Source organism: Anolis sagrei, chromosome 3 (assembly GCF_037176765.1).
Source record: "Anolis sagrei isolate rAnoSag1 chromosome 3, rAnoSag1.mat, whole genome shotgun sequence".
NCBI lineage: Eukaryota > Metazoa > Chordata > Lepidosauria > Squamata > Dactyloidae > Anolis > Anolis sagrei.
Genome location: NC_090023.1, coordinates 18,048,062 through 18,064,704, shown reverse-complemented (window position 1 = coordinate 18,064,704; position 16,643 = coordinate 18,048,062). Strand labels below are relative to the sequence as shown.

General features: G+C 42.0%; 1 protein-coding gene across 7 annotated transcripts in view; it reads right to left on the bottom strand.

The window, feature by feature from the left end:
• The window catches only part of FAT3 (FAT atypical cadherin 3), a 695,104-nt gene that overhangs the window by 471,771 nt on the left and 206,690 nt on the right, over positions 1-16,643 (bottom strand). For all 7 annotated transcript variants that reach the window (XM_060771117.2, XM_060771116.2, XM_060771120.2 and 4 more), the window contains one exon: positions 394-3,702. In XM_060771117.2, coding sequence (XP_060627100.2) covers positions 394-3,685 — 3,292 coding nt within the window. In that variant the 5' untranslated portion in view covers positions 3,686-3,702. The remainder of the gene's footprint in view (positions 1-393; positions 3,703-16,643) is intronic.

The window sequence follows — 16,643 nt, the reverse complement described above, 5'->3', positions numbered from 1 at the left end:
GTCACTCCATTCTTAAAACACCCATCATTGGAAATTGAGTGGTCAGATTGAGTAAGAATAATCTACATATGACTACTAAGGAACACATTCTGTATATGGATTATCCAGTGACTGGGGAGTAAACAAACAGATGGCATACAGATCCATACCCATTCTGCAAAGCATATTTTCATTTGAGCTATCGAGACTGCTTCCTATTTGGACTGCACAGCATGGATTTCAATGAGCATTTCCATCACACTTTAAGAGCAAAAGACATACACATGTCATGCCCCAGTGCACACCGAGCACCTTTTCTATATGCAATGAATATAAAAAGAGCCTAGATGGCTTCAATTTTTTTGGTTCTGCTTTGTAACGTTTTTGTAGACAGAGAAAAGAATAGCAACTTACCAGTTTCTTCATCGATGTTAAATCGGCCAAGTCCGCTGCCATCTCGAACCGAGTACTGAATCTCACCGTCCCTGCCATTGTCATCATCCCTGGCAGTCACTTGCAAGACACTGGTTCCAATGCGAGAGTTTTCCTTTACAGATCCAATCACAGCAAAGTCGGAAAAATAAGGGGTGTAGAGATTTTCGTTCACATCCACAACTTCCACTTCCACAAAGGAAACAGAAGAGAGAGAAACCGGACGCCCTTTATCCTTTGCTCGAACAGTCAAGTTGTAGAACTGTTGCTTTTCGTAATCAAGTTCTTTGCTCAGACGGATAGCACCACTAGCTTTGTCTATTTCAAATTTCCCATTGTAATCATTCACCAAGGAATAACGGACTTGTCCTCCAAGACCAAGATCTGGATCTTGGGTTTCGAGCCAAGCTATGACAGTACCAACTGGTAGATCTTCCAGGACCTTCACATTATAGCTAGGTGGTATGAAAGCTGGAGAGCAGTCATTGACGTCATCCAAAAAGATTTTCAAAGGCACAACAGAAAACTGCTGTTGCCCATTCTCTGCTCGGTCTCTTGCTTCTATCTTGAGTGTATAGTTTGCCTTGAATTCTCGGTCTAAATGGTCAGCTACATATATAATCCCTGTGGAGCTGTTGATAACAAATTGCTGTGTATCTGTCAATATGGAGTATGTCACTTCCCCATTTGACCCTAGATCTCTGTCTCTGGCCTCAACCTGGATAATCTCTACACCAATGCTTGTACTTTCAAAAATATTAACCGAATAGCTTTCTTGCAAAAATTCAGGCCTGTTATCATTTGCATCCTCTACAGTTATGGTAAGAAGTCTCCATGTGGCCTTCTGGGGAGTGCCTAAGTCATATATGGTAATATTAAGGAGATAGAGTTCTGTTTTCTCGCGGTCCAAGGGCAAAAGGACCTTAAGGAGACCTGTCTCCATTTCAAGATTAAAGCAGCTGTCTACATTGCCATCTGATATGGTATAAAGCACTTTCCCATTAAAGCCAGAATCAGCATCATAGGCCTTGATTCGAAAGATAGTAGCACCAACAGGAAGGTCCTCCTTAACTGATACGTCATTAGGAAATGTTTTGTCAAAATGTGGAGGTTGCCTATTCACAGAATAAAAATCCAAGAAGCCATCTTCTGAATTCAGTTTTACATTGGCTTTTGCCTTCTTCAGCAACTTTTCAGCTAACCGCTGAGCAACTCTCGTCTCTCTGCAACTAAAGGTTTTGGAAGACACTTTTCCATGAACTACGGAAATATTGACAAACATGGAGTCAGCAAAATTCTCCCCATCCGTTGCTGTTATCCTAAGTCCAAAATTGTTGTTTTTGACGCCACCACTAACTAGCGACTTCTTAAGTTGTAGAACCCCGGAATCGGGATTCAGATAGAAAAAACCTAGTTCGTTACCTGAAATTATTTTGTACTTCACAAGCTCCAACTCATCTATATCAATGGCAGACACAGCTGTGATGTGCCCACCCACAGGGAACTCAGATGAAATCACACCCTGACAAGCCACCTTTTCAAACAAAGGCTTGTTATCATTTACATTGCCTATGTAGATTGTGACATTAACCTCGCTTTCGTGGCGGTAAGGCGATCCCCAGTCTGAAGCCCTTACAATAAACCTGTAGCTCTCTGGGGAGGATTCGAAATCCAGTTCTTCGGAAGTACTAATAATGCCAGTGAATTGGTTGATGGAAAAGGGGAGCGAATTTAAACTAGCAATGCTGTATGTGATATAGCCGTTTTCCCCACGGTCCTTATCAAAAGCAGAAACTGACAAAATAGTGGTCCCTACAGGTACACTTTCATTGACATAGGAACTGTATGATGGCTGTGTAAATTCTGGAATGTGATCATTAGCATCCTCTATCCTGACAGTAACGTGTGTTTTTAAGTCCCCATCTTTGTTTACTACTTCTAAATCATAAAACTCCTTATCGACAATTTTTAAAGGCTGTGCAGTAGTAATCAGACCTGTCCTATGATTAATTTTAAAATATTCAGCATCCTCACTAGGCAATAAAACATATTCTTCCCCCTGGATTTCTGGGGATAGCTTAACAACGGCAACGACGACTCCCGGGGGAGAGAATTCACTGATGGCGACATCGTACATTTCCTTTTCAAATTTTACTGGGTTGCTTTCTCTTTTGGGACTAGCAATATGAACCAGTTTCAGAGCTGAAAACTTCTGAGGAGAACCTTTGTCCTTTGCCTGGAGAGTAAGGTTGTAACCATATGGAAAACTGTCCCAATCAATGGGTTTTTTCTCTTTGATTTTGTACTCATTCATCCATCTACCTTCTTTAGCCAACTGGAAGTGTTCCAAGGGATCTCCAGCAACAATAATAAGCGATTCGATCTCACCATTGGCACCTTCATCGAGATCATCGACATTGATGATAGCATATGTTGGCTCCTTGTCCAAAGAGAAGGGAACGTGGGTTACTACACTGATTGTGGGGGCATGTTCATTAATGCGCTCAATATGTATGTAAAGTTTCGCAGTGCTGCTTACTCCGTTGTTCCCATAGAGTTTCATCCCACGATCCACAGCCAGAACTTCCAAGTCATAGCGATTCTTCTCGTCATAGTTCAGCCGGCCACTTAAGGAGATCACACCACTTGTTGGATGGACAGCAAAGAGCTCAACTCTATTTTTAAAGTAATAGTAAAATTCCCCATTAGAGCCAATATCAGCATCCGTTGCTGTAACCTGTGCTATACTAGTCCTTAAGGGAGTGCTTTCTGCTATTGTGACAGAGTAGGTGGTGGGTGAAAACAAAGGCCGCAAATCGTTCATGTCCAAAACCTGTACGTTCACTTTTGTCCACGCTTCCAAGTCTTCTCCACGGACAGAACCTTTTATTACCAATAAATAGTTGTCCTGGATTTCTCTATTCAATATCGCAGAGTTCCCACCTTTAGTTCTTATCCTAAGAAAACAGAAATCGGCAATTACAACTTCCTCTGCTTTAAAAAAGCCTTCATCGTCGCCAGATACAATCCTGTATTTGATATCCCAGGAAAGGTCTGCCATGATGATGCCCATCCTATTTTTACTGTTAAGGTAGGTCCGTGCTGCAGAGTTCTCATATACCGTGGCATTGTACATGGAATGTGTGAAGTGGAAGCCAGGCGGGAGAGTCCCTTGAAGGCCATGGCAGACACCGGCCCAAAGCTGGACAAGCAGGAAGAGGACACCAGATGTGGGGGCCAAAGGACCTGACCAATGGCCCATATTTATCTCCATCACATCATTCTTTCATCCTTAAAAGAAGAAAAAAAGATGGCAATTGGTTAGTGCCAAATACAATAAAGTGTGGAAATCAAAACAATTTTATTCATTATAAATAAACATCTTGCAGTATTCTGTCCCATTATTTAAACAACTGGCCACAATCTACATGAACAACCTAAAAGACGCTAATCAACCAGGAACGTCAACATTTCTTACATTAACTGAGGATTGGCAGTTCTTTTCCCAAGTTTGCTAGGGATGCCATGTTTGTGCCACATTACTGTCAGCCTCTCATGTCCATGGATTCAACCACCAATGACCTTGAAAATATTTATTTTTTACCCAATGCTAAATTTTCATTTTGCCATTAAAGGACCCCACTTTACTATCCTATTGTATATAAAAGGACTTGAGTATCTATGGATTTTGGCATCCACCAGAGGTCCTGAAACTAAATGATGATACCAAGATTTGGCTGTATTATCGTTATTTGCATCAGGTTGTTGTAGTTTTTTCGGACTGTATGGCCATGTTATAGAAGCATTCTCTCCTGACGTTTTGCCCGCATCTGTGGCAAGGAACCTCACAACCTCTGGGGATGCTTGCCACAGATGCAGGCGAATTGTCAGGAGAGAATGCTTCTAGAACATGTCCTTACAGCCCGAAAAACCTACAAAAACCCAGTGATTCCAGCCATGAAAGTCTTGACAATATTATTTGCAACATTTCTTGGAAATTCATCACAGACTGACAGCCAATAACTCACACACTAGCATTAGCCTGTTGACCACCACTTTAACAAACATAGTCTTGCACAATCAGCCACATCTTTGCATCCCCTGATATTAAGAGGGGAAAATGATTTAAGCTGTCCATCGTGGACTTTAACTTTTGAAGTTCTCAGGATGGACCTATGGAAATACAGGATTATGCAAATGGGTTGTAATGAAACACATTAGAAGAAAAGGTTGGAAACCTGCTCCAACTTCTAAGGTCATGAGAATCACAGACCAGAATTTATCATGACCAAATGACCTCTTATTACTCCAATGGAATCTTATGGGGAAAGGCATTTGAAACAAGAACTTGAGACCATGTTGTGGTGTTATCAAAACCTGCCCAATAGCCATAGCTAGGATAACGAAGCAATTAAGACTTAATGATGCAATTATATTTCAAATATGAATGGAGAGCAGATACAACAGCCTCCAATGTTTGATAGGATAAATGTACAGGCAAAGCATCTGCAAAAAAGCATAAATTCCCTAAAGCCTCCAGATTCTTCTGATCTTGAAGATAAGTACAGCTTGCTCTGGTTGATAGTTGGGTGGAGGACTGCCAATTAATACCAGATGCTGTAGGCACCTGTTATTCAGAGGAAGGAACTGGCAAAAACACATCTGAGTATTAGGAGCCCTCAGTGGCACAATGGGTTAAATCAGACATCCTCAAACGATGGCCCTCCAGATGTTTGGTCCTCCAACTCACAGAAGCCCTAACAAGCTTGTTCAGTTGTCAGGAATCCTGGGAGTTGAAGGCCCAAACAGCTGGATGGCCGGAGTTTGAAGATGCCTGGGTTAAACCCTTGTGCTGGCAGGAATGAAGACTAATAGATTGGAGGTTTGAATCCAGGTAGAGCGTGGATGAGCTCCCTCTGCCAGCTCCAGCTCCCCATGCGGGGACATGAGAGAAGCCTTCCACAAGGATGGTGACATATCAAAACATCTGGGCATCCCCTGAGCAACATCCTTGGAGATGGCCAATTTTCTCACACCAGAAACGACTTGCAGTATTTCAAGTTGCTCCTGACGCATATGCAAAAAAAAGAGTATTTCTTGTCTAAGAAAATCCTAAGAAAATCATGGGGTCATTATAAGTCAACAGGAGATTTTTAGGCACATACATGTACAAAACATTAGTAATAACCATCCTTGATAATTTCAGAGGTTTGCCAGGGCCAATGCCTGGCACAGACTGAGCCCAGTTTCCCACACATACATACAGATTTTTTTTATACATAGTGGCCAGCTGCCATAATTTTAAACGACCTGCAAAATCCCCTGGAGTGGCAAAATGTCAGGGCATTGCTAACCTGTCCATCAGATTGATGGACATTTTGTCAGTAAAAAGGGGGAAAAACCCAGCAAGGATGGCACGGTATACTCTCTGCCTGAATAAATTCCCCCTTCTAAGAAGTCTTATGCATGTGTGTGTGTGCTCAAAGCGGACCAAGACAGCATGAGCTTTCTATTTGCTTTACAAAGGGATATTGAACCACAATGCAGAAGAACAAAACATGCACAGGCTACTTGTCTAAAAGCACCATGTTATGGATTTCCTGATTCTTCCTTGAAGCTTGGCTACTTAATCACACATACGAAGTTAATAGACTTTAACATTAAAAACATCCATAGTTGCAGACTGTGAAGACACCGTATATGGTGGCACGGCGGTAACTGTAGAGTGCCTTTAAAAGATAACAAATGGTAAGAGTGCAGGAGGAAGAGGGGAAGACGATGTTCTTGAGAACAGTAGCATACAGTGGGAAATGTCTACACAAGCTGTGCAGAATTGTTATATCAAGATTTCAGGGCCAGTCTCATTCCTTTAAATGAAATTTAATTCTATAACCCTGCTGCTGGTTTTAAGCGCTAGCTGAAATCGATTTATTGCAATGATGTTATAACACTCCCACAAAGCACCTTAGCTCCAGCACTCCGAGTCTATATTCGGTTGTATAGCACATTAATCAGTCGTCCCTGATCAACTCTCCTATGTGTTTTATCAAGACATACAGCTGTTTCACTGTATTTCCTTTCACAAATTACTTCTTTCTTTGGCTTGTACTGGTTCCCGCGGCTTGGAGAGCTAAAAAACGAATTTCTTCTAAGATTGAGAAAAATGGTTATCACATACGGTACTAGACATCATAGACGAATACTGATTACTGCATAATCCAACAACAGTCTTGCATGTACTATTATCAAACTACAAGAAAGGAAAGTCCATATGAACATGAGGAAGAACTTCCTGACTGTGAGAGCCGTTCAGCAGTGGAACTCTCTGCCCCAGAGTGTGGTGGAGGCTCCTTCTTTGGAAGCTTTTAAACAGAGGCTGGATGGCCATCTGTCAGGGGTGCTTTGAGTGTAATTTTCCTACTTCTTAATGAGACATGCCGCATTATCATGGGGTGTCTGCGCCCTACACCACTGGAGAAATTACACTGCTTAGCCGGTATCGCACCACCTGACATCCGCCGGGAAGTAGCAGCCACTAGTGAAAGGACCAAGGCAGAGAAATCTCCAGCTCCTCCCCGTTTGGGTATCAGCCAGCACGTCAACGACTTAAATCTAGAAATAGTTTTCTAAGATCTACAGAGACACTCGCTGGAACACCTCAGCAAGCAAGAGTCCAAAAGTGGCAGGCTCAAACCCAGAACCTCAACCAATGGCTGATACCAGATGAGAGACTCCCTCCTGGGCACACAGAAGACTGGGCGACTTGGAAGGTGCTGAACAGACTGCGCTCTGGCACCACGAGATGCAGAGCCAACCTTAAGAAATGGGGCTACAAAGGGGAATCCACGACATGCGAGTGTGGAGAAGAGCAAACCACTGACCACTTGCTGCAATGCAACCTGAGCCCTGCCACATGCACAATGGAGGACCTTCTTGCGGCAACACCAGAAGCACTCCAAGTGGCCAGATACTGGTCAAAGGACATGTAATCAACTACCAAACTCATACATTTTGTATTCTGTATTTTGTATTTTTGTATCTTGTCTGTTTGCTTTGTTCTGTTAGAAATGTAATATAAATGACTGGTTGCTGATGACTCGATAAATAAATAAATAAATTCCTACTTCTTGTCAGGGGGTTGGACTGGATGGCCCATGAGGTCTCTTCCAACTCTATGATTTTATGATTCTATCTCCCAGGGTTGAAGCATAGGCTGCATCTACCACTGAAAATTGCCTACCAGTGTCCAGATCACCATTCTTGTTTCTACACATGGATCAGCAGTCATTACATCAGCTCCTCTATCTGAAAAGATCATACATCCCAAGTGGGGGAGAGAAAAAGAAATGTAAACTATGGTGGCCCTTAATCAGCATGATAAATATTTCCAACCCATATGTTAAGCAGAAAATCATCTCCCAAGTGAAGTTTTCTGCAGCAAACGTAAATACATTACACCATCTGCAACCCTGGGACTGATATCTATGGTTTCACACGCCCACATCAGACAGAATATGTCATCTCTAGGAATTTTCTAGGTCCTCCAGTTGATATTATGCTTCCATCAAGAGTTAACATAGAGTTGTTCTGGTCTTCCAGTAGAACTATATTAACGCCTTGGAGACTAGGATGCGGAACAATGGCTTCAAACTACAAGAGAGGAGATTCCATCTGAACCTTAGGAAGAACTTCCTGACTGTGAGAGCCGTTCAGCAGTGGAACTCTCTGCCCCAGAGCGTGGTGGAGGCCCCTTCTTTGAAAGCTTTTAAACAGAGGCTGTATGCCCATCCGACAGGGGTGCTTTGAATGCAATTTTCCTGTTACTTGGCAGGGGGTTGGACTGGATGGTGCATGAGGTCTCTTCCAACTCTATGATTCTATGATTCTATCTCCCAGTGTTGAAGCATAGGCTGCATCTACCACTGAAAATTGCCTACCAGTGTCCAGATCACTATTCTTGTTTCAGGGGGTTGGACTGAATGGCCCATGAGGTTTCTTCCAACTCTATGATTCTATGAATCTATGATTCTAGGGTCATATAGACAACAGGGTTAGTATTATCCATGATGACTTTGGGAACAAATCCTTCATGGATGCAGGAATCCTACTGTATATGATTTAGCTTGTGAAACATTGCAAAGTAGTCTCATCAATGTGAAAGGTTAGTGAAAGGCTAACATAAAATGCCTTCTTCTTTGAAAACAAGGTTCAGATAAGAAATATAGGCAGTCCTTGAGTTACAAACATCTGACTTCCAAATGACTCAAACTTAAGAACAGGGGTGAGACAACATGAAGTGAGAAAAATCTACCCTCAAGAAGGGAAATTCATTCCTAGAAGAGTTATCATGGGAAAAGGGTCTTTACTGAAACTTTATCACCAATCCTTGTTCCCACATAAGCCATTTTTTTCAAAATCCAATTATTACAGAGACAGAAAGTATGGTAAAATTTTCTGAACAAGGGCACAGACTGAAAAACAAACAACACAGGGGTATTAAACCTTCCCTATTCTATCTGTGTGTGTGGGGGGGGGGGGGGGTGTGTGCGTGTTGGACCTACATGTTCTGACTTACATATAAATTCAACTTAAGAACACTTCAGAACCTGTCTTGTTTGTTACTTGGGGACTGCCTCTACTCCTAGATGGCTTCGTCTATCTGATCTTTAGGTCTAGGCAAGATTCTTTGACTTAACAGAACTTTACATTTTCTACAGAACTTCTTGCTTATTGAAATTTATTCTTTCTTGTTTGTTTTTTTAAGTGTGTGTTCTGTCGTGCACTGGGCCAGTAACAGCTGTACTTTTCTATAGGACGTATACTTTAAGCCAGGAGAGCCTCGAAGAGAGGTTCTCAGGGATTTTTCTGAAGTAATGGTCTTTAGAGTCTTTAATGATACAACAAAGTCTTTATTATGGAACAAACAACAAATCTTCAATGCTTCAAACAACACTTCAAAGCTTTCTTAGTCTAGTCCTCAATGAACTGGTACCTGACTTTGATTAACTAAACTTTCTCTGTAGGAAAAACCCTTTTTAACTTCTCCCAGGCTGCTTTCTATCTATGCCTCACTGGTGTGGGACCTACTACCGATTCCAAATGCGTCTGGGTATCGAGTAGACCTACCAGTCGAGGCTTGAACATATTTCAGCTGGAGTTCCGTGGATCTGTAATGCTGTCCTCCCTCAGAGAATTCTTTGAAACTTCAGGGCTGTTCTCCCTCTGATTGCTGTGAGGCTGAGAGGCTGTGAGCTCTCAGCCAGAGCCTTAGGACCTTTTCCCTGGATGGTTCTTTTTTCCCTGGATGGTTCTGAGAAAAGAAGCTTTTCTACGGAACGAGCTGGTCTACGTCCTACAGTTTAGCTTCCTTGTGTGTGACTGCCCAAAAAACTGGCTCCTTTCCCTCCCAGAGTCCTGAACAAGGGGCAGAACCAAAGCTTAATTAAGATGGACAGGAAGCCTGCCCTATGACTGCAAACAGATAACAGAAAGAAAATAAAGTTTGAGATCCTGGTACAGCCGTACCAGCACAGTATGTCATGTTCAGCATGAAGAAAACAGTGACAAGAAGCAACCAGTCAACCCAGAACTGAGAAAAAATGAACAACAATCAAATCTTTTTTTTTAAGCAAAACAAAATCAACTAAATCATGTGGTTTCAAGTTGGGAGATTGGGATGGCAACCACTTGTGTGTGGTTTTGCAACATCCAAGCAGGAAACTACTTTCATTGGTTTCAATTAAAGGAAATGGGAGTGAGATCTCTTTTTAACAAAAGTACCAATTAAAAATGGAAGTCATGCTCCAAACATGCACAGAAGTAGTCAAGGTGACTTTGGCCAGGAACAGAGACAACAGATTCTAGTGTCTTGAAGTGCTTAGGATGGTCTACAGTCATTCACCTTGTAAATGCAAATTTCTCAAGTCCAAGACAAATAGTTCATTACCATATTGATGAAATTTAAGGCTATTTTCCTGTCGCAGTGTATCAGCAACATGTAACCAAGGGCTACAAAAGGAAGCAGACAGAGGAGGAGGCACAGTAACTTGACACTGCATGACAGAGAAAGATAAACTGGTATTCAAATTCTGAAAAGGATGATCTGCTCAAATATATTGCCTCAATTTAGATGCCACAGAAACCTATGGATTGACACCATGAAAATTATCAGCAGCAGGCTCAGATTTGCATACCCCTGTGACGTTTTGGATTTATGCTCTGGAGGAAGGTTGGCGCATATGACAGTGAGTTAAGAAAAATAATTAGAGATGTTCAGCGAGTTAGTCAAGGTCAGAAAGATTAGTTGGACTCAGCTCAGTTTGTTTGGATTAAGCGTCAGCTTTTTTAGATGTTTTAGATATACAATTATAACTGTTGAAATTCTGTGTGTTGAATTGTCTTTCTGGAACACATAGAGAGCTTCCACGCATAGAGTATCTCTCTTCTGTAGTTGCTCTATAAATAATGAGAGCAATGACAAAAATCTCAGATAATAGCAAATCCTGTTGAAATGAAAACCTGGAAAAACATGGAGGCAGTGACAGATTTTGTATTTCTAGGTGCAAAGATTACTGCAGATACAGACTGCAGCCAGGAAATCAGGAGACACTTACTTTTTGGGAGGAGAGCAATGACCAATCTTGATAAAATAGTGAAGAGTAGAGACATCACGCTGGCAACCAAGATCCGGATAGTTAAAGCAATGGTATTCCCCATAGTCACTTACGGATGTGAGAGCTGGACCATAGGGAAGGCTGAGTGAAGGAAGATAGATACTTTTGAACTATGGTGTTGGAGGAAAGTTCTGAGAGTGGCTTGGACTGCAAGAAGACCCAACCAATCCATACTATAGGAAATAAAGCCTGACTGCTCATTGGAGGGAAGGATAGTAAAGGCAAAGATGAAGTACTTTGGCCACATCATGAGAAGAAAGGAAAGCTTAGAGAAGACAATGATGCTGGGGGAAATGGAAGGAAAAAGGAAGAGGGGCCGACCATGGGCAAGAAAGATGGATGACATCCTTGAAGTGACTGGATTGACCTTGAAGGAGCTGGGGGTGGTGATGGCCGACAGGGAGCTCTGGCATGCGCTGGTCCATGAGGTCATGAAGAGTCGGAAATGAGTGAACAAATGAACAACAACAATTGAAATGAAGGACTTCTAGCCCAAGAATACCATGGAGTGATGCTGGAAGATCTAGAAAATGCCCAAAAAGCCGTATTTTGCCAGAAGTAGATGAACAAAACAATGGAAGTGGCAATAACATAATGTACAGCTTAGACACCCAAAGAAAATGTGAAATTCCCAGGAGAATGCGAACATGGCAAGCACAACAGTTCTATGTGTGAACAACTTTGAATCTCTCATTCTGCAATACTAGAAATTTGAGGACTGAAAGAAAATACTTCTGGAAAGCAGAATTATTATTTGACAACGAATGCTGTCATTTTGAATCCCTTATATATATCTACACCCTTAGTTTTCTTTAGATCCTATGCTCACAAACTTCAGTATGGCTTGATAGAAACCAAAACAGCTAGAGAGAAAGAGACAATGGAGCATACAAACAAGTGTCATACCACTGTTCATGTTCATAAGGAGAACCAATAATGTACTATACCATCTGAATAGAGCCATTTGGCTGGATCCAAAGCTACTCAAATGTGGAAAAGTTGTTTTGATCACAGGAAGGCTGAATCACACTTCCTACTAAAGCACTTACTTGTCTTTGTAACGGAGAGTGCACCAAATGGTGCCAGTCCACATGTACAAGTATCAACCTGAGAAATGTTCTGCAAGCTGCTAATTACATGAGTAGTCGTCCTGCACAATATCCTGTACATGTTTATATACATTTTGGTAACTTGTCACAAAATTAGTAGATGTGTGAAATTAGAGGGACAACTATGTTCCATCCCACCCTTTAGCTCAGGAAGTGTGAATGAGGCTGGTTCACTTCCAAAATTCTGATAAACCAAAACTGTCAAACATCCCTACATCTATCCCCATATTGACAGGATTAAGTAGGACAAGGAGTAAGCCAGGACTCACCATACTCTTCTCTTGTGAGCCCCAAGTCAGTGCTTGACATGGATCCCCCAAATCCAAAACCACAACAGTAGCAACTATACTAAGCTTGATTCCAGTAAATGGCCAATAGCTTCCATATCAAGATTGTGGCAAATCTCTCTGAGTTTCAGTCATGTCCAGTTTTGGGTTCATAAGTTTGGGCATCTGAGGGTGTATTTACACCATATAATCAATGCAGTTTGACACTACTTTAACTGGCATGATTCAATGCTATGGAATCATGGAGCTATAGTTTTACAATGTCTTTAGCCTAATCTGTCAAAGAATGCTGGGGCATCACCAAACTACAAATCCCAGGATCCCACAGCATTCAGCCACAGCACCTAAAGTGGTGTGAAGCTGCATCAATTCCACAATATAAATGCACACTCTTTATTTGGTTTTATTTTATTTTATTTTATTTATGTGCTGCCCAAGATGGCTTATTAAGTCTAAAACTAAGGAACAAATTCAATAATAAAAGATTAAAAAGTAAGTAAACAATTACCACATGAAAACATGAATTCATTTTTTAAAGTATAAAATCTTGGGGAAAAAACTAACAAACTTAAAATTACAGTACACATAAATTCAAAGATTTCCCATAACCAAGTAAGTGAAAGTCTGGATTCAAAAGTCCCACAGTATTTTTGCATGTTCATATTCCACTACCTTTGTGGGTTTATGACCCCACCAATTTTTTACTACTGGAAGGTAGTACTTGTGATATAAGTTCCAGTGAATCATTTGGGCCACAGAGTTGTGCCTTTGTTTGTAGACCATCCTTTGTTTGTGTTTCTTGCAACAGCTAAGGATATGATCAATGTTTTCATCGGCTTCCTTGCACAGTCTGCATTTTGGGTCATCAGCTGATTTTTCAACCATTATTATTATTATGTTTATGTTTATATGTGGCATTGAATATTACCATTATGTAAGCCACTCTGAGTCCCCTGCAAGGGTGAGAAGAGCGGGATACAAAATAGAGTAAATAAATAAATAAGTATTTATATCCCGTTTTTTTATCTCCATAAAGGAGACTCAAAGTGGGGGGAAAGAGAGCAAGGTCTCTGCCCCCCCCCCCAAAAAAAAATCAGGGAAATCTACATGATCCTTGAAGTGTCATACAATTTTGTGATCATCCATATATGCATAAGAGAATGTGGGAGAAGAAATGCCATCCGTTCCACTGCTACCCAACGCACTTTTGTCATACAACCTGGACATGACTTTCTCTTCAAATAGGGAGTGCTTATGTCAGGAGCAGACATAATGCCACCCACAAGTGAAAAGTATGCACAGCATGAGCAGATGGAGCAACCTACACCCAGGCTCCCTACAATGAACTGCAGGCTTTTTTATTTCTTGAGTATGTATATATCCATATATAGTTCTTCCAGGAAGTATGAGCAATGTAAATAGAGTTAGCCTATTTCATCCGCCACCAGATAACCCTTCATAGAATCATAGAATCATAGAATCAAAGAGTTGGAAGAGACCTCATGGGCCATCCAGTCCAACCCCCTGCCAAGAAGCAGGAATATTGCATTCAAATCACCCCTGACAGATGGCCATCCAGCCTCTGCTTAAAAGCTTCCAAAGAAGGAGCCTCCACCACACTCCGGGGCAGAGAGTTCCACTGCTGAATGGCTCTCACAGTCAGGAAGTTCTTCCTAATGTTCAGATGGAATCTCCTCTCTTGTAGTTTGAAGCCATTGTTCCGCGTCCTAGTCTCCAAGGAAGCAGAAAACAAGCTTGCTCCCTCCTCCCTGTGGCTTCCTCTCACATATTTATACATGGCTATCATATCTCCTCTCAGCCTTCTCTTCTTCAGGCTAAACATGCCCAGTTCCCTAAGCTGCTCCTCATAGGGCTTGTTCTCCAGACCCTTGATCATTTTAGTCGCCCTCCTCTGGACACATTCCAGCTTGTCAATATCTCTCTTGAATTGTGGTGCCCAGAATTGGACACAATATTCCAGATGTGGTCTAACCAAAGCAGAATAGAGGGGTAGCATTACTTCCTTAGATCTAGACACTATGCTCCTATTGATGCAGGCCAAAATCCCATTGGCTTTTTTTGCCGCCACATCACATTGTTGGCTCATGTTTAACTTGTTGTCCACGAGGACTCCAAGATCTTTTTCACACGTACTGCTCTCGAGCCAGGCGTCCCCCATTCTGTATCTTTGCATTTCATTTTTTCTGCCAAAGTGGAGTATTTTGCATTTGACACTGTTGAACTTCATTTTGTTAGTTTTGGCCCATCTCTCTAATCTGTCAAGATCGTTTTGAATTCTGCTCCTGTCCTCTGGACTATTGGCTATCCCTCCCAATTTGGTGTCGTCTGCAAACTTGATGATCATGCCTTCTAGCCCTTCATCTAAGTCATTAATAAAGATGTTGAACAGGACCGGGCCCAGGACGGAACCCTGCGGCACTCCGCTCGTCACTTCTTTCCAAGATGAAGAGGAAGCATTAGTGAGCACTCTCTGTGTTCGTCCACTTAACCAATTACAGATCCACCTCACCGTAGTTTTGCCTAGCCCACATTGGACTAGTTTCCTTGCCAGTACATCAGGCTGAAAGTACATCAGGCTGAAAGAGCCATCATGGTGTAGTAGCTTGAGTATTGGGCTATGGCTCTGGACTATGACCCACCCAGCCATGTAAACCCACTGGATGACTTTGGTCAAATCACATTCTCTTTGCATCAGAGGAAGGCAAGGGCAAATCCCCTCTGAACAAATCTTGCCAAGAAAACCCCATGAGAGCCGTGTCTTAGGGTTGCCATAGTACATAATGTGCATAGAAAATGTTCCAGATTTAGTCTCCAGCTTCTCCCAGGTAGCAAGCAAAGTTGGGAAAGAACTGTCTGTTCTGGTGAACCAATGGCAGACTCAACCAAGTCTGGAAATATGTGGTCGCCATGTTTTTCCACTGCAGCTTCTATGACCCTTTACCACAGGCTATTCTGTCTGCAGATAATGGAAGCTAAAATCCAACAACATCTGGAGAACAACACATATCTCCTCCCCAGGGCAAACTAAATCAGACTAGACAGTCAAAAAGTATGACTCAATATAAAACAGCCACCTAATGTTTAAAAAAAGGTGATTTTCCAGCTGTTTCTTCTAAAAAGATTGCTGAAGTATATATATTCAAGTCAAATGGGCTTACCATACTGAGATCCTGACTTTGACTAGATGAAACTTCAGCTCATTTCATCTTCCAGGTCACTGTTTCCTAATCTTTCTCATTAACATTCTAATGGTGTCTTTTTCAGTTCCAAGATCAGGGTCTCTAAATCAATAATTTAAAACGTCAAAGCGAACACCTGGGAGCTTCACTTTACTGCCCTACAGAGTCGAGTGAAAAGCTGTAGTGTTTTAACTTCTTGACAAAAGCTGAAGTTGGCATAAGTCAATGCAATGTCATGTGCCTGTCAACCTAAGGGGGACTCCATCTGTCTTAAATCCAAAGTGCCGATGTTAATATTTTCTAATTCATCCCAAAACTGCACTGCGAACTAAACCATAAAAATATAGTACCTGCTGGTAAGCAGCATTTGGCTGGAGAAGGTCTGCCACAGGAATGCCAACTCAGCATCCATTTTTCCTCTGTGGCAGATGGCCGAAAATCAGACATTAGAGCTTCCACAAGAAGTTAGAATCATAGAATCAGAGTTGGAAGAGACCTTGTGGGCCATCCAGTCCAACCCCCTGCCAAGAAGCAGGACAATCACATTCAAAGCAACCCAGACAGATGGTCACCCAGCCTCTGTTTAAAAGCTTCCATAGAAGAAGCCTCCACCACACTCCGGGGCAGAGAGATCCACTGCTGAACAGCTCTCACAGTTAGGAAGTTCTTCCTAATGTTCAGGTGGGATCTCCTTTCTTGTAGTTTGGGGCCATTGTTCCATTGTGTTCTAGTCTCCAGGGCAGCACAAAACAAGCCTGCTCCTTCCTCCCTATGACTTCCCCTAACACAGTGTTTCTCAACCTGGGGGTCGGGACCCCTGGAGGGGTCGCAAGGGGGTGTCAGAGAGGTCACCAAAGACCACCAGAAAACACAGTATTTTCTGTTGGTCATGGAGGTTCTGTGTGGAAAGTTTGGCCCAATTCAATATTTGGGCTTTGATTGTAGGTGAACTATAAATCCCAA